The following is a 19,458-nucleotide window of genomic DNA, read 5'->3' as shown; positions in this document are numbered from 1 at the left end:
CCACCAGGGGGTGGGGACTTAACACCCTAATCATAACTCAATCATGCCCAGGTACAGATCAGATTACAAGCATAAATGGAATTCATCAATATTAAACTGCTATAGTGGTATATGGGGAAAATACACCTAATGTAAACTTTGGACAATAGTTAATAGTGCTATTTTAATAATCTTTCATCAACTGTATAAAGGTAACTACTGTTAAAGAAAACACAAAAAACCAGTATACCTGTAAGGGTAGACTGGGGCGTAAGTGTCAATGGAAGGAAAGCTAAAGAATAATCTAGGGACTGAATAACACAGTGAACCCAGAGGTAAATGAGAATTGTGGTTGAGGGTACAAATGTAAGAGTGTCCTTCTGTGAGCTAGAGCATACATACATCACTGTTACAGAGTGGTGGGAATGTGAAGAAGCATGGGAAAACTACGATTGGTGTGACCTATAGACTGTGATTAACAGCAATACTATAATCTTCTTGCATCAATTCCGAAGATGTATAGTGTTGATAATGGAGGTGTATGGAAAAAGTGTGCCAAGTGTATGCCATGGACTATGGCTATTGCAATAGCCTCTTGAAAGATTTATTAGAGGAGTTGTGGTTTTACAGAACAATCATGAATAGCACCATCATGCCAGCACCAGAATGCTACAGACTCTGGGAGAAAGCAAGCTGTGGTGGTTTGGAGCTATGCACCCCCGAAAAACATGTTGTTAGACATAATCCCTTCCTGTGAGTGTGAACTCTTGTAAATAGGACCTTTCGATGAGGTTACTTCAGTGAAGGTGTGACCCAGCTGAATTAGAATGGATCTAAATCCTATTAATGAAGGCCTTCTAGGGAAGGTCACAAGGGGGGAAAGCCAGAGGGAACAGTCTGAAGCGTAAAGTCAGTGGAATCTAGAGGAGAAAGGAGAAGCCAGGAGAGGCTGTCATGTGTACATTCACGTGACAAAAAAACCTAGGACCAATGATTGCTGGCAGCCAGGCCCAGAACAACACAATCTTCTGGTAAGAATCATCACTTTGATGATGCCTTGATTTTGGACTTCTAGCCTCAAAATCATGAGTCAATAAATTGCCGTTTTTTTAAGCCAACCCATTGCATGGTACTTGTTTTTGTTTTTTTTTAAAGATTTTTTATTTATTTTTAATTCCCCCTCCTTCCCCAGTTGTCTGTTCTCTGTGTCTATTTGCTGCATCTTGTTTCTTTGTCCGCTTCTGTTGTCAGCAGCACGGGAAGTGTGGGCGGCGCCATTCCTGGCAGGCTGCACTTTCTTTTGTGCTAGGCGGTTCTCCTTACGGGCGCACTCCTTGCGCGTGGGGCTCCCCTACGTGGGGGACACCCCTGCATGGCAGGGCACTCCTTGCACGCATCAGCACTGCGCATGGGCCAGCTCCACACCGGTCAAGGAGGCCCGGGGTTTGAACCGTGGACCTCCCATGTAGTAGACGGACATCCTAACCACTGGGCCAAGTCCGTTTCCCTGCACGGTACTTGTTTTGACAGCCAAGAAACTTAAACAGTTTTTGGTACCAGGAGTGGGTGCTGCTATTGAAAATATTAAAAAATGTGGAAATGGCTTTCAACTTGTGTAATGAGTAGAGACTAGAAGAATTGTGAGGTGGTTTAAAGAAAAATCTTGGATTGTTTTGACAAGACTGTCAGTAAAAACATGGACATTAGAGGTAGAAGTACCTCTGATGAGGTCTTGGAATGAAATGATGAAATGTTGTGGAAACTGGAGGGAAGGCAATCCTTGTTTGAATGTGGCAGAAAACTTGGCAAAATTGAGTTCTGATGTTGGAGGGAAGGCAGACTTTAAAAAAAAATGTATTCTGGATACATGTCCCTTATTAGAAATATGGCTTAGAAATTTTTTTTTTAAGATTTATTTTATTTATTCCTCTCCTCATCCCCTGTTTTCTGCTGTGTCCATTCACTGTGTATTCTTCTACCTCCTCTTGCATTATCCTGCAGCACTGGGAAACTGTATCTCTTTTTTGTTGCATCATCTTGCTGCATCAGCTCTCCGTGTGTGTGGTGCCACTCCTGGGTGGGCTGTGCTTTTTTCACGTGAGGTGGCTCTCCTTGTGGGGCGCACTCCTTGCACATGGCAGGGAAACACCTATGTGGCATGGCACTCCTTGAGCATGGCAGCAGTACTGTGCATGGGCCAGCTTACCACACGGGTCAGGAGGCCCTGGGGATCAAACCCTGGACCCTCCATATGGTAGATGGGTGCTCTATCAGTTGAGCCATGTCCTCCCTGGAAGGCAGACTTGAAAGTGATGAATTTGGATTTAGCTAAGGAACTTTCCAAGCTAAGTATGGAATATACAGTCTGGTTTCTCCTTGAAGCTTGTGGTAAAACTGAGAGGAAAAGGATAAGCTGAGAACTGAACTCTTAAACACACACAAAAACAGAAATTGATCTTTGGAAAATTCTAAGCCTATCCAGATACTATGCTCTGAGACTAGGACCAGAAGCAAATTTACCTCCCTGAGTTACCAAAAAGTGAGTCCCCAGAAATTAGGGCTCCATGTGAAGTTTTACCTGAACAAGGATCCAGTCAATGTGATAGCCAGGTCCTGAGCCTCAACAGACTCCAGCACCTACAATCTGATTTATTGGACTCACCACACTCAGCCAAGATGGAGTTGAAGAAGGACAACCACCACACCATGGAGCCTAGAGTGATTACAACTGAAAGTGGGAGGATTGCATCCAGCATCCATGTGGAATCTGAGCCTCCTCTTGACATAGAGGTGCAATGGACACAACCAATCCAATGTCCACTTAGAAGAGGTGGCATTGGATTGGGAAAAGTGGACATGGTGGATGATGGGTATGGGGAAAGGCAGGAAGAGATGAGAGGTGGAGGCGTCTTTGGGACATGGAGCTGCCCTGGATGGTGCTTCAGAGGCAATCACCGGACATTGTAAATCCTCACAGGGCCCACTGGATGGAATGGAGGAGAGTATGGGCCATGATGTGGACCATTGACTATGAGGTGCAGAGGTGCCCAAAGATGTACTTACCAAATCCAATGGATGTGTCATGATGATGGGAATGAGTGTTGCTGGGGGGGGGGGAGAGGTGGGGTGGGGGGGTGGGGTTGAATGGGACCTCACATATATATTTTTAATGTAATATTATTACAAAGTCAATAAAAAAAATAAATTAAAAAAAAAAAAAAAAAAAAAAGGATCCAGTCAGCCTTTTCAGTTGAAGCCAGGATTGGAAATGCAGTTATGCAGGAAGGATTGTCTGATGGTGTGGACCCCTGTCAACTGCATGCAAAGCTGACAAGGATGTTTGTGAAGTTTTTATTTTTGGAACCACTATGAGCCTGGACCGAAAGGGATAGAGGATGAATAGATTGAAGGAAGAAGGACTTCAAGGGCAGAACTGTGGAAGCAGAGGTCTGGACTGAAGAGAGCTCTTCAGGCCAAGAGAATGGGTCCACTCTTGTGTGTGGAAAGGGTAGGTTCACCCCTGTATTTGGAAGGGGCAGGCTATCTGTCCCAGTGCTTGGAGGGGGTGGGCCTTGCACTCCCTTGTTCAGGGAGAGTACTGCCACCCCAATGCTTGTTGATGAGGGGGCTTGGGTCCCAACATTCACAGAGAGACTGGCCACCATTCCACTGCTTGGAGAGGATGGGCCTTCACCTCAGTGTTCAGGGATAGCTTGGCCACTGCACAAGCACTTGGAAGGGATGGGGCTTCCACTCCATCAGACTCAGAGGACAAATCATCGAGCCATAGATGACTCTGAGACTTTGAAGTCTAATGGAGTTTGCCCTGCTGGGTTTCAGGATTGTTTGGGACCCAGGACTCTTGTTTTTGTTCCAATTTTTCCCTTCTGGAATGGGAATGTTTATCCTATGCCTGCCCCTCCATGGCATAGGGGAAGCAGATCATGTATTTTTGAGGTTTCATATGTTCACAGAGAGGGGAATTGTGTCCCAGGACAGACAACATGCATAAGTGATTTTGATGAGACTGTACTTAGCATTTTTAGTGAAATTATTTAAGGATTTTGGGATGTTGTATTGGAATGAATGTATTTTGCATGTGGAAAGAACATATCTTTTTGGAGTGAAAGCATGGTCTTGCTGATGGCTGTGGTGGTTTGGAACTATGTACCCCCAGAAAAACATGTTCTTAAACTTAATCCATTCCTATGGGTGTGAACACTTGTAAATAGGTCCTTTTGATGGGGTTATTTCAGGGAAAGTATGGCCCAGCTGAATCAGAATGGGTATTAATCCTGTCACTGAGGACCTTATTGGCAAACTCACATAAAGACAGAAAGCCAGAGTGAGCTGCCAGGAGCATAAAGCCAAAGGAACCCAAAAGAGAAAGGAGAAGCAGGAGAGGTCACCATGTTCATTGCCATGTGACAGAAAAGCCAAAGACCAACAATTGCTGCCACAGTTTTTTAGGAGAAAGCATCACTTTCATGATGCTCTGATTTTGGACTGCTCCTAGCTTCAAAATTGTAAGCCAATAAATTGCCATTGTTTAAGCCAAAATCAGTTTGTGGTATTTGTGATAGCTGTTCTGGCAAACTAAGACAAGATGGATGGGTGGGAATACGGGCCACTATATTATTGGCATATAGTGGATAGAGGTCAGGGATGATGCTAAACATCCTAAAATGCACAAAGCAGCACCGCACAACAAAGAATTACTCTCTCTAAAATGTCAACTGTGCCAAGGTTGAGAAATCCTGATGTAGGGTGAGGGTGGTTGATATTAGAGAAACATAGACATTTATTTACAAAGTTACAGTGGGTTATCTATTTCCTCCTACAATCCCCCTAAAGATCAGTGAACAGCAGAGCTAGGTCTGATATATTGTAGTGGAAACTGCAGATTTTCACTGGATGTCTTAGTTTGTCAGGTTGCTATGGCAAATACCACACATCGGGATGGGTTAACAATGGGAATTTATTATCTCATAGGTTCAGAGGCTAGAAGTCCAAAATCAAGGCATCAGCAAGACCGTGCTTTCTCCTGGGGTAGGTAGTGGTTTGGTGCTGGCTGGCAGCAATCCTTGGGATTTCTTGGTTTGTGATCTCTGCCTCCTGTTGCATTGTATTCTCTCCCTCCTTGTGTCTGCTCTTTTGGCCTCCACTCACTTCTGGTTTCTTCCTGTCTGACCTTCTCTCTCTTTTTTTAAACCTGATTTAATTGGGCCACATCTAAACAGGATCTCGGAAAGTCCTATGCACAAATGAATCCACACCACCAGGAATGTGGATTAAGATTATGTCTTTATTGGGTTACATAATTCAATCTACACTGGATCTCCTGAAAAAAATTGTAAAGATGAGGAAGAAGGAAACAAGTCACATGAGTATGTGTTTTTTCTTTCTAAGCTATTGAAAGTTGTATATTATGCTGTCTGATATAGTAGCTACTTACTACATGTGAATAATTATATCTAGATTTAAATTAATTAAAATTAAATTAAAAATTAATTTCCTCAGTTGCACTAGCCACATTTCAAGTGCTCAATAGCTACATGTGGTTTATGGCTACTCTACTTAAAACATAGACATAGAATTTGTCCATAATTGAAGAAAGGTCTATTGAACAGTGCTGTTATAGATGTTCAGGTATTAATTGATGTTGATTATATTTATTTTGATTTCTTGTATTTGTGAATGGAATTAAATTTCTTATATATAAGAGCATTAAGATTTTCAAATATGTTTGCACCTGAAATATAAATTTTGTGCAAAATTCCTTCTACATTGTAAATACTGTGTCTACTAATTACCCTGTTACCTTAAGAAATACTTTTTACAAATCTACAAAAGAAAATATAAAGATGAGCATCAAAAATACCTTACTTAGTATCTGGAATGACACTGGGGCCAGGCTTTGATTCTTCAGGCCCCACTAGGAGCTTTGAGAACCTATTAACAGTGCTGTGGTGGATGAACTAGAGTCATTTTTCAAGGGGTCCTTGGCTTCTCTGCGGAGTAAATACTGTCACTGTATTTGATTAGGGAGAAATTCAAACTGGTGTTGATCAGTGTCTCCAGAAATTCCTAGATATTGCAAGCTAGAATATTTTTTTTTTATTTTATTTTTCATTTTTAAAAAAATATTACATTAAAAAAATATGAGGTCCCCATTCACCCCCACCACCCCCACCCCACCACTCCCCCCACAGTAACACTCTCCCCCATCATCATGACACATCCACTGCATCTGGTGGGCATCGCTGCACCCCATGGCCAGTGGTCCACACCATAGCCCACACTCTCCCATGTTCCATCCAGTGGGCCATGGGAGGACATACAATGTCCAGCAATTGTCCCTGCAGCACCACCCAGGTAGAATATTTTTCCTACAAAAAAGATGACAATTATCTGTTAATAAACCAGAACAAGTTATCAAAAAGGATGTCTTAGAACTAAAGAATGAATTACAATGTAAAAATGATCTGGTCAAGAAACATTTGAGGGAAGTGGATATGGCTCAAGCATTTGAGCTCCTACCTACCACAGGGGAGGTCCTGGGTTTGATACCTGGTGCCTCCTAAAGAAGATGAGCAAGACAGCAAGCAGATGTGATGGGCTGGCGTGATGGGCTGATGCAACAAGGTGACACAACAAGAGACACAAGGAAGAAGACTCAATGAAAGACACAACAAAGCAGGGAGCAGAGGTTGCTCAAGCAATTAAGTGCCTCCTTCCTGCATAGGAGGTCCTGGGTTGAGTTCCTGATCACACAACAAACCAGCACACAATGAATGAGCACACGAAGAACAGACAGTGAGTGCAAATGAGGGGATGGGGAGAAATAAATAAATCTTAAAAAAAAAAAACATTTGAGAAAAGAGAGGCATTGGCAGCATGTGCTGGATTATATCAATGTGCAGCACAAAAAGCCTGCAGAATTTTCTCAGGGGTCCTGTTGAGCCTGGATTAGACTCTTGCTAATATCCTATGTGCCTATGAAGCAAATCTGAGGAAAAGAGCAAAGGAGATGAACTTGAAAATTATCTCTTGTATGATTTAGTCTAAGAACGCAGTTTCATAAAACAATTCTTGCAGACTAGGTATTTTATTAATATAAGACTTTGCCAATGTTTGAGATAATTTTAGTTTTCTGCTTTTACCTAAAATTTTTCTGTTAATTTTATAAGCTGTTAATTTCTCAAGTATATTCTAAAATGCCTTTAACTTTAGTAACACAGGTAATTTTTTGTCTTTAAATTTAGTGTATCATGTAATTTACAGCTTCCTTTTTTTTGTGTTTGCTTTTTTTTAACTTTAATTTTTGTGTGACTTTTAATCTCTTTGTGAGTGTGTTTCAGATTAAAGTGTATTATCTGAGGTAAAACATTATATTAGACTGGGAATCAGGAGATGAGGATTTTAGTTTCGGGCCCTTTATGATAATTACTCTTCACTGGTGGTATAGAAAAACATGTAAATTTGCTGTGTTTGTTTGAGGATTTTGGACTACAAGATTAGAAATCAAATGCAACCACATTTGTAATACTTCCCTAGCTTTCTGAATGAGGATATTCTGTAAACGGTAAAAAAGAGAATAACAAGAGGACCCTCAGGTTGAGGCTGACTTTTATTTTACTTTTTTGTGTGTTGTTCAGTGATTTGGAGGGGTAGAGGAGAGAAAATATGCTAAATTTTGGTATGCTCCATAGTAAATCAGCAACATTTTTTAAAATGTGAAGGTTGGTAACATGGCAGACTCTGTTTTCATGTAGGCTGAGAGTTGGTACATAGATGGGGTTAAAGTTTTCTGTGATAGTCTCTTTTAGTTTGTTTCAAATTATGTTTATTGGTTTTGTATTTGTTTTATTTTGTCTTGGGCAGAAACAATTTCCACTAAGGAGGACTCTTGCTAATGGCAGTATTGAATGAAAGTTACTCCTGGGGTGGCTAGTGGGCAGCAGGACACCCCCTTGGCTAAATAACAGAAAGCATGTCAAGCTTCAGTGTTTGGGAAAATATTTAATCTCTTTTCATTTTTGTAGGCAACCTTAGATTCCACATTGAATTGCTATTGAGAAGTACAGATCTGCATTGTTTCTGGCTCTCGTTGGATGGGTGTTCGTTTTCTGTCTCAACAGTCTCTCATTAGACATCATTGTACTCGAAAGGATACGTCATCATTTTTTGAATGGTGCCACTTCTCTGCCTTTTTCTCCAGGCTTTAAGGCCCTAAACAAGACATACATTAAAATATACCTGTCATTCCTCTTCCCATTCAGCTGCCACCTAATCCATGAAGCCTGGGAACCCCCTTTCCCTTGTTCCCAGAGCACAATACTTTTATCTCTATTACTGCACTTTGTTAATCTCCACGGTGACTTAATGATTTGTATATTCCTTTTTGCCTCTTGCTGCTTTATAAGCCCATGAAAGTCATGTATTATTTCCCTTTCCATATTTAGGAAGCATACATTGCTTATTTTATACCTAATGGCCATGTATTGTTCATTTTTGTTCGTGTGTATATGTACAGTGTCTGGTGCACAGTTCACTGAAATTCCCATTTGGAGGCCAGGAATCTCTGGCAAAAGTAAATTATTTGCCTATTTTCAGTGGTGAGAAACAAACAAACCAACAAAAAACACATTTGAACACACCTTCAAGTCGAATGTATAGGTTAAAAGAGATTTTAAAAATTGCTTTAACTTAAATTATATCATTTCAAGGTTGCTAACTTGGTAATCTTAAGCTAATCAAAAGCCTTGACTGGTATTTTAAATTTCTTAATTAAAAATCAGAGTGAACTGATGAAGTTTTAGATAGCCTTTCAGTGATAAATGAGGTTTTGGTGAAGAGACTGGGAACTATTTGCCATTTCTTCCCTAAATTCAAATTTTTCTTTCAAATGGCATTTTAAAAAAAGCATTTAGTGACTTATCTCTTCCCAGAAGTATCTGAAAGAGCCTGTCTTAGAGTACTACACTGCCTGTGTTTCCCTTCCATTTAAAAAATTGGTATTAATTTTATGGATAAAAATGTGTATCCTTATCCATCTTTTAATTATCTTCTTTTTCCAAAAAAAATTTAATGTAGTCAACTATTGATGTTTCCTGACAAGCTGAATTTCCTGATATGTATAGCCGGCTGTGTTGACTTTGGATGATAACCTAGGTCATTAATGCTTTACTCCTTATCTTGAGGGCCTTCCAACTTATTTCTCTTTAAACCAACACCTTACCTTCAAAAATTTAAGAAATGCAACTTTTATTTGTAAATATTACAAATTAGTAATTTGATCAGGATAGTAATATAGTCTAACCCTAAAATCTCATCTGTCTGTGAACTTGAATCTCTTAGGATTTCTAATTCTATTAGAGCAGGATATCAAATTCCTCTAAAATATATTTGAATGCTTTATTTTTTTCTTCAAATTTGAATTTTTTGCAGATTACCTTTCTTTCTAAAGGACTTCTACAAGTTAAGCCTTAATTTTAGGATAGCATCAGTATGGTTGGTAGGAAGCAGTATTTTGGTTAATTGTGATGATGATTAAAAATAATTATTTATTAGTACAATATAGTTTCCCACATTAAAAACAATAGAGTTTTTGATTATGTAAAATGCACACTTAAGAGTTCATGTTTTGGTCTTTTAATTTCCTAGTTATAAGGGTGGCAATATCCTTCTGATTCATTAAAATAAAAAAATAACTTTGGCTGCGGTTGTGACAGAAACTCTTGAAACATTTCACCGCCCAGAGTGATACTTCCCTGAAGCTAGGGAAAAGGGCTCTGGGCAAGAAGCAAAGGAGAAGGCATATCAGTGGCAGACCTAATGCCTCAGCAATTCTAGGCTTGGGCCTGTAGTAGCACTTAGTGTGCCAAGGCCTAAAGGAGGAGGAAACAATTATCTCCTGGGAAAGAGCTATATAGTCTGGTACACCACAGATTTCTCACTGTGGGAGTTGGGCCCAAAGTATCTCCTGGTTCTTGATGAAACAATTCAGTTTGTTTCAAGGGCCTGCACCTGGGAAAAAGACTGGCTTTTGGCAACAGTGTGAATCTGGTATTTAGGAACAACTGCTGATGAATACCAGGAAGTTGGTCTCAACAAACCATATTCCTTGTTAAGTGCTTCAGGACTCATTGGACAACAACTCTACTACAACAATAATAGTAATGATAATAAGAGCATTTGTTGAGTGTTTATTTGGGGGCAAGCACTTAATATTCATTATTTAAGGAGAATTTTACTTGGAATTAATTTTACATTATTTCCTCTTTTGGGTCAACTGTGGTTTTATCCAAGATTCTATCCCTTGGTGAAGAGCAAGAAAATTCAATTAAAAATAACTAAGTCAAAGAATACTTTATTTTCTATCATTTTCTTTGCTTTGTCATCTTTGGCTATTTTAAAAAATTTTCCAAAATAGTATTTTACCAATGTTAATTTTCTGTCTCTGATATTTATACTATGGTTATGTATGATGTGGTATTTTGAGTCCTTTGTGGACCCCAGAAAATTATGTTCTTAAATTGGTCAATTCCTGTGGGTGTGAAACTATCGTGAACCTTTGATTAGATTCCCTTAACTGGGCCATTTGATGGAGTACTCTGTTAAGGTGTAGCCCAGGGTAGGTCTTAATCCTGTTACTGGAGTCCTTTATAAACTGGAATCAGTGGAGCTGCAGACACAGAAAGAACCCCCAGAAGCTGAGAAAGAAGGCCCTGGGAACCAGAAGCTGAAGGAAGCCATTGAAGCCAGAAGCTGAAAGCAAAGAGACCTGGAGGAGAGGGGAGAGATGAGTGGATACTGCCATGTGCCTGATCACCCACAGTTGCAGCTTGGCAAGAAAATCTTTCATGATGATGCCTTCACTGTGACACTTTCACAGCTTCAGAACTCTAACCTCCTAAATTAATAAATCTTTATTGTAAAAGCCAACCCATTTGTGGTATAATGCCTTGGCAGCCTTTAGCAACTGAAACACATGGTGGTAAAATAAATGGGGCAAAGGATATGGGGGAACTCACTGTACTATTCTTGAAACTTTTCTGAAAGTCAAAAGTTAAAAATCAAAGGTTAAAAAATGGTTCATAATTTCTTAGTTTGATTTACTTTATTTTTTTTATAGTAAAAAAGCAATGCATGTTCAATATAGAGGACATTTTACATGTATGTAAACAAAAAGAGGAAAATGAAAATCCCTTAATTCAATCAGCTGAAAGTATCTGCTCTGAATATCTAGGTGTAAATGCATTGAGATATGTATGTGTGTATATACAGCAAGTATGAATTTCAATCACCGACTCTGCTTAAGAAGATAAAACTTTAATTTTATTGAACTTATTTGTCATAAGTTCAGGCAACCTAATTTGGTTGCTTCCAGACAGTTCATTCATTCAAGATTTACATCCAATCAATCAAACTCAGGTTTCAAAGTTAGCCCCCCTCTTCTATCCAGAAAACTTATGTTTGGACTCCTGCTGTAGGCGTCCACTGCTGACATGAATCATTATTTGCCATCTTTGGGGATCAGTTTCTTCCTTCTGTTTGCTAAAACCATGATCTGGTGAAGGCCTCCAGACTTCACAGTGCTGGTGATTCACAGGGGACTATGGCAGGGTTCCACAAGGGTGCCCCTGTGCCCTTGAACAGAGCCACCTCACTTGCTTTACTTCTCTACTGCTCTGGGATATTTCTGGTCTCTGAGACTAAGATTTGCTGAATCCTAAGAGAATTCCTAGGAGAATCCTGAGAAATGACACACAGCTCCCATTTCTTATGGAATCTCTGGAAACTTTCCTAGGATTTTATCACTCCTCCCTTTTGAAGCTTGGCCCAGGGTGTGCCATTCTAGATTCTTTCCCTAAGACCTATTTAGGGATATACTCTGTGGACCTTTCTCCCTGTCATTCCTGAAAATTCTTCTCATTCATTGAACTTTATCTCTATCTCCTTATCGGTGAAGGAAGCAAACAATCAAGCTCTTACATCATCATACATTCTTCTGGAATCTGTTAGTTATGACATCAACTTGGAAGTTTTTGTATTAAAGTCAAACTTTTGGAACTCCTGTACCTTAAAGTTATTTTCTTTCCCAAAGGCTTCAAAATCTATTTTGTAAACCAACTAAAATGATATTTTGAGACAATTGTGAAAATGTAATTGTGACTAGTTATTAGAAGACATCAAGGATTGATTCATTATTAATTCTGTTGGGTGTGATAAAGGTCATATGAATATATGAAATGGATATAAATATGAAAATATCCATATTTTTAGAGAAGTTAATGAAGTATAAGCAGGGTAGGATGGGAAGTGACAGGAGATAAGAAGTTGGAGCAGGAGATAGGGGACAGATCATAAAGGGCCACACATGCCATCCTTTGATTTTATGCAGATGGCATCAAACAAGAGTGGGGTGACATGGTTAATTTGCAGAAAGAGGGATAAGAAAGTGTGTTTGTGACTGGGAGACGGGCACCTGGAGGGAATTTCGAGTACCTCCCTTTCCTCATCACCTATGCTCAAATCTAACCGCAAACTCTGATTGTTCTCTTAGCTTCATCATCTCCCCATTCCAAGCCACCATCATCTCTTACCCAGATAAAATAATTTTCTAATTATCAACTAACTAGTCTCTCTGCTTCTGTTCTTATTCCCTTTAACCCGTTATCTACAGAGCTGATTAATAAAATATTGTAACTTTAAACTGCATTTAAAATAAAATACAAACCTTACCATAGACCATAATTTCCCATGCAATCCGTCCCTTACCTTCCCGGCCATCTTTTTGTGCCACTTTCCTCCTACTCATCAGTCCAACCACACAAGACACCCGACAGTTCTTTTTTTATTCACTTACAAATGTTCAGTTCATTTTTCAGTAAATGTTATCTACTGTGATGTTTTTGAATTTGTAACTGCTGTATATTTTAATCAAACTAGCACAAATGCACTTAACTGCAATTTTTCACATAAAAAGAATAAAGAATAATGAAGCAATAAACAGTATTCAGGTTTACCTGCTGGATTTGGGATGCAAAATGTGACAATATGGAGAAAAGTGGGGGCTTTAAACAGCAAATGTTAACTTCAAGTCACATCCTTTAACCATGAAAAAATCATTATTTATATGGCTTGAATCTGGAAAAAGAAAAAATTGCCTGTAGTCTCACATTTGGAATTTTACCTTTCAATTTTGTGCGAATGGTTTTGTTATTTTTACACACAAAACATACTCAGGGTGGGCATTTTCTGGCAAATTTTCCAAGAACTTATTTAGAATCTGGCATACCAAAAATTGAACTGCATTGCTATTAGTCAAATAATTCAAGAAGAAAGTAAAACAGTTAAAATAATTTGAAATACCATTGTATTCACATTTCTAATCATCTTCCCTCTGTTCGTTAAAGTAATAAATTGCTGCAAATTCCATTTCTCATTTCACTGCTGATTCATGTCTACTTAATGCCCACCATAGTTTATTTAGGACAATAAGTGACTCTTGAAAAACAGTCGTATTGACCTCTGTCATACTCTGCTGCCGGGAGTGTAAAGTGGACCACTCTATGAAGGATATATGTCAGTTTTCATCACATTTACAATTCTATTTCTCCTTGATCCACTCATTCTCTTTTGAGAGTCAGACAGTTACACCGAGCAGTAGATCCGGCTCAAAGCCTGGTTCTGGTGCAGCTGCTGGGCCAGTTGAAAGACCCCCTTAATCCATTAGCTCCAGGAGCCGGAGTCAGCAGAAACAATCCTGCCCGCTCACGGCTGCCCCCCATCGGTCCACTCACCCAAGACCGAGTTCTCTGCAGTCTGCTCAGCCTCTTTCAAGCCGGACACCCACCGCTCAGGAGACCCCCTACAGCTCCTCGAGGAAAACAAGTAGCCACATGCCCGAGGGGAAGCTGGTCCCGCCCATTAACAGCCATACCTAACAAAATTTAAAATGTTGAATCATTTTATGGAGTGCCTGTACTAAGAAATAAAGAATTTGAAAAAAGAAAGAAAGGAAAAAAGAAAAGGGAAGGGGAGGGATGAAGGGAGAAAGGAAGAAAGGAAGAAAGTAAAAAATATGTGGAGGCGGTAAACTATAAATCTAAGTGCCAATTAAGATTTTTCGAACTCAGTATCGCTCAAACATAGGCTAGCGAAGGTTAAGGTGAAATTTAATTTTGATGGTAAACCTCCCTTCCCCCTCAGTTTTCACCACAGAAATTGAAGGAAAGCGTGTCCCTGGTAAGCTGGTAACTCAAGGTCTCATAAACCGCGGAGCTTATTCAGTGGTAGACCCTATCACATATTATATCAGATGAAAAGAAAATTGGGGACAGGATGAGGTAGAGCCTGAAGAATGAGGCTGACGCTTAAGATTAGAGAATAAAATGGAAAGAACACTCGTTTTCGACTGCTTGACGCAAGGACTCAAACGAGATACACCGACACCGCACTAGGGCCCCTGGGGCCGCGTGGCTTTCCCGCGCGCCTGTCTTGGGGGCGGGGAAGGACCCGGATGGAGCCGCCCCTACAGCCCAGGCCCCCCACCGTCTTTGAATCGCACCGCGGGGTGGAGTCGCCCTCCCTCTCCTATCCTGATTGGCTCGTCTCCGTAAATTCCTCTTCTCCATTGGACATTCTAGACGCCAGTCACAAAAGGTTGCTGGTCCCTCAGATTGTTGGTAGAAGCAGACGGCGTCGACGTTTGAGTAGACTTGCAGCGTCTCCGCCGACGCTTGGAACCTGTCCGCGGTCTCTCGGCTGCCGGGCCTGGAAGAGGGCTTATCGAGGCGGCTCGAGAACGATCCTAGAGTACCCAGGTGCTCCCCTCGCCACCCTGCTCAGCGCAATGTCCTGGATGTTCAAGAGGTAAAGGAGGCGGAGGAGGTGGGGCGGAGGAGGTAACGGCGTGCGGCGTTCCCAAGTGAACCTGACCTTCCGCGCGCTCTCACCGCGTTCCGGGTGCGATTTGTGTAGCTCGTATTCGTTCTGCTGGTATCTCTTGTGGCCGCAGAAGAAATAAAGGCATAGTCTTGGCTGGCGAGGGGAGGGTCCTTCGGGCGAATCTTGTGCCTGGGCCTTGAGCAATCTGTCACTGACCGGGGAGGCCCCGGGGCTCAGAAACTCCACACCTTAGGGTCCTGGCCCGTGCGATACTCATTAAATAGCCATTAGATACCTGTGCGACAGGCATTGTATTGGGAATAGAGGGTCGAGTATGGCAGCCCTTGTGTCCCAAAGGAGCTTGCAGTTTATGTGCACGCACAGACATGCAAATGTATTTGCAGTGGAGCCAAGAGAGGAGGTGTGCGCGAGGTGCAAGGAACGCGCCAGGGTGCGAAGTGGCGACTCTCTGTTCTTAGGCGTGGAAACTTGCTGGAAGCCCCCAACAGCTTCCCCTCACATTGTCCAAATTGAGATACGTGCCCTTTCTTGAAGCAGTTATGAGTAAGGGGATTGGCGTTACCCTTAAACCGGTGGGGGACTGTTATTTGAGGCCAGCTTCCCATCAGGGCATGGTTTGGATACCTGAATAAAATGTGAGGAGGGAATTGAAGTAATGGGTGTTGGATGGGCTATCGGTGTCTACTACAGTAATCTAGAACTGGAATGTATTATCTGTAAAGATGTAAACTGCTTCATGTATAATGATGATTCTCTTTTTGCAATTTCTTCGTTTAAACCTCAGTGAAATTTTGGCACGTAACTATAGTTAACAGGCATCACATACATTTCAGCTTACATAGTTGAATTTAAATTTAAATCGCCAGGAAAAAGATTTGCGAATACTTACTGAGTTTTTCATTTTGAATACCTTTGGATGAGGAGGAGACAATACTGAACGAGTAGGTTTCTTGGAAACTTACCTCACCCCAATTCTTGTTTTAACCAGTTAGGTAAAGAGGTTTGGGTAAAGAGGTTCCTGTAATCTGTTATTTTATACTGTGAGAAAACTTCTGGCCTCTAAATACTGTTATGGTTTTGAGAAATACTTGATTAAATATTGTATTGTTTTTCTGTGCCTTTTCTTTTTTTAAATAGAGATCCTGTTTGGAAGTACTTGCAGACTGTCCAGTACGGAGTTCATGGAAGTTTTTCACGCATTTCATATCCAACTTTCTTTCCCCGTTTTGAATTCCAAGATATTATCCCTCCAGACGATTTCCTCACTAGTGATGAAGAGCTAGATTCAGTTTTATTTGGAACTTTGAGAGGTCATGTGGTTGGACTACGCTATTACACAGGAGTAGTGAGTATAGCAGTAAATATTAACTTAAATTGTGATATATTTATGGTACTAGAAAATTAGAGAATTTAGGAGGTTGATATGTGCAGTTACTGCTTTTTACTTTAAGTAATTGAAGTATATGTGGGCAAGAGATAACTACTTTGACAATATTCTTTTTTATTTATCTCTTTTAAATATATAAAGCACTTCTGTCTGCACTGTCTCATTTGAGCCCTACAATAACTTTGAGGTAGACAGGACATTTCATATCCCTTTTTATACTGAGGAACTGAAGCTCAGAAAGGATCAATGAGTTGCCCTAAACACACAGATATTAAATAGAAATTTGGGAAATGACTTCTAGGTTCATTGCTTTCTCCACTTCTGCCCCTCATCCCATTTCTACACTTCAATATTTTTAATTTGGGATGATAGGCACCTACTTGGAAAGGGAGTTATCTGTTTTAGGCCCTTTCTGTAATAAGACTCTTTCTCTGGCTCCCACCTTTTCTTTTTTCCTGTGGCTTTCTTTCTCTGTGTTCTCTACATCTTGTGCATTTATGAAAGAGAAAGAACCATAGGGAGAGAATGAGAATATATATATATATAAATTTCTGTAGTCAGTAGGCTTTGTATATTGTTTAGTAAGTCTCTATGTTATTTAGATAATATACCTCTAAATTTATTATGAAAATTTTCAAGCATGCATAAAGGTAGAGAAAATAGTACAATAAACTCCCATATACCTATGACCCAGATTCAGCAGTTAACAGGATTTTCCATATTTGCTTCATCTAACCATTTTTTTCCTTTTAGACTTTAAAGCTGATTTCAAACATTTTATATCCATGTAAGAAATTCAGACATTTTCTCATGTCTATTATTTTTGTCTTCCACGATATAATTCCTTGTTAAAGCTAATAAATAATACATAATCAGGTTTTCTATAGTATATAAAATATCTTTTTGTACTTGACCCCCCCCCCCAGATGGCTCCCTCATCTGTTTGCTCATTATTTTTGCTTGTTGTCTCCTCATTTTTGCTCCATGTCTGCTTGTTATTTGTCTTTAGAAGGCACTGGGAACTGAATCAGGACCTCCCATGTGAGAGACAGGAGCCACATCCGCTTCCTTAGTTTTTTAAAATCAGGGTTCAAATAAGGTTCATATATTATCTTTGATTATTAAGCCTTATCAACTCCCCCTCCTCTCCCCAACCCCCACGACTTTGACTTATTGCAGAAATCCGGTGAGTTCTGTAGGATGTTCTAAATTTATCAGTTATTCCATTCTCTCAGATTTTCCTTATGTTGAAGCTTCTCAGGTTGTTTTTTTGGTTGTCTGGAGCATATTCTGCTGGAAATGCCTTGGGATGGAATTCTATGTTCTTGATTTGTCTGTTTTTCAATTCTATTATATTTTCTTCATATGAAAGATGTTTAAATGATCTTGTGGTTGGCTGAAGTGTGTTCTTTAGGAAGATCCTTAGTCTATTTCCTGAGGTTTTGTTTGTTCATAATTGTGGCATTTGTACTTGAAGGGCAGTTTGGCTGAATATAAAATCCTTGGCCCATATTTTTTCTCCATGATATTTTAAAAATGTGCATATAATGTTGCTGGAGAGAATTTTGATGTCAATATGATTTTCTCTCCCATGTAAGTGAATTGGAATTTTTTTGCCTGGATGACCAAAAAATATTTTTTTCATCTTGAAAGTCTAACCATTTTACTGTTCTTATTGTTAATATAAATTTACATTTCCTGTTTCAGAAATTTTCCTCTTAATTTTAGTTTTAAATGTTTGTTTTGTTTCAGAGTTTTAGGTTTTCCTTTTCAGAGACTCGTTTCTCTTATGTAACTCCTTTGCCTGTTTACCCCAGAAATCCTTTTTTTTTTTTTCACTTTTCTACTTTTCATCACTTATTATCCTTCCCATGTTTTTCAACAAGATCTGTTAACTTTTTTTTTTTTTTTTTGAGGTATTGGGGCTGGGGATTGAATCAAGGACCTTGTATGTGGAAACGTGGCACCCAACCACTGAGCCACATCGGCCTCCTTAATTTCTTTTAAGTGTAAACTTTAACAAAATTTCTATTTTAGTCTTTGATTCTGAAATGGTTTTTCTTAATTTTCTTGCTTGAAATCTTTAAGTTAATTTCATACCTATCTGTTGTCCAGTCATGATTTCTGAACTTTTCTAGATTTGTTCTATTTTTTTTTTAAGATTTATTTACTTTATTTTTCTTTATTTATCCCCCCTTTCCCCCAGATGGTTCTCTTGTCTGTCTGCTCATTGTTTGCTCGCCTTCTCCAGGAGATACTGGGAACTGACCCTGGACTTCCCACATGAGAGGCAAGTGCCCAACAGCCTGAGCCACATCCGCTCCCTGTGGGCTGCAGCTTCTGCTGGTTTGTGGTATCTGCTTGTTGTGGCGGGGGCAGAGTCTAGATCATTGCAGTGGGAGGCACTGGGACCCGAACCAGGGACCTCTGTGTGATAGGTGGGTGCCCAAGGTGTTGAGCCACATCTGCTTCTGTATTCTATTTTTTTTTTTTTTTTTAAACTTAACTTTGTTTTCTAAATTATTTCAGTTGTGACATACTAGATTATGGTTTCTGGTATGTCATTATTGGTCTTAAAACAATCAGTATTTGTTGAGCTTAGAAAAATCTGTTACATTGGTAAGCTAATAAAAGTGTGGTGGAGTGGAGCAGGTATAGCTCAGTGGTTGAGCACCTCTTTTGCATGTACTAGGTTCCAGGTTCAATCCCCAGTGCCTCCTAAAAAAAAAGTGTCATGGACCAGTCTTCATCAGTTGAGTTTTTAGTTTTTCAAAATGTATATATATTTTATAGGTAATACATAGTCTTTCAAAGCATTAAATCACCTAAAAGTCTTTCATCCAGGACCATAACTTACTCATTTTGATGTGTCTTTCATGCTTTTCCCTGTGAACATATACATGTAAATTGAAATAATTGTTAATAAAAATGAGATACAATTACTATTATTGTGATCACCTTTTTTCATTTAGGAAAATATTAGGAATATCTTTATATGTCAATACAAATCTATATTGTGCTTTTAATTCTTATATTGCACATTTTGAGGTTATCACTTATGAAAAAATGTAATAAGAATATAGTATTTACCTTTTTAGACATTTCATTACTTTCAACTTTATTGAGATGTGATTTACATATAAGGTGCACACATGCTAAGTGTACAATTCTAAGAG

The 19,458-nt window shown here is 39.6% G+C and overlaps 1 protein-coding gene across 3 annotated transcripts in view; it reads left to right on the top strand.

The window, feature by feature from the left end:
• Window positions 1-14,491: 14,491 nt before the first annotated feature.
• Window positions 14,492-19,458, top strand: part of HLTF (helicase like transcription factor) — a 75,502-nt gene continuing 70,535 nt past the window's right edge. For all 3 annotated transcript variants that reach the window (XM_004460558.4, XM_023589412.2, XM_058295131.1), the window contains exons 1-2: window positions 14,492-14,859; window positions 16,033-16,240. In XM_004460558.4, the coding sequence (XP_004460615.2) occupies window positions 14,507-14,859; window positions 16,033-16,240 (561 nt within the window). In that variant the 5' untranslated portion in view covers window positions 14,492-14,506. The remainder of the gene's footprint in view (window positions 14,860-16,032; window positions 16,241-19,458) is intronic.

Source organism: Dasypus novemcinctus, chromosome 4, assembly GCF_030445035.2.
Source record: "Dasypus novemcinctus isolate mDasNov1 chromosome 4, mDasNov1.1.hap2, whole genome shotgun sequence".
In the NCBI taxonomy this organism is placed as follows: Eukaryota; Metazoa; Chordata; class Mammalia; order Cingulata; family Dasypodidae; genus Dasypus; species Dasypus novemcinctus.
This window is presented reverse-complemented; position numbering and strand designations above follow the sequence as displayed.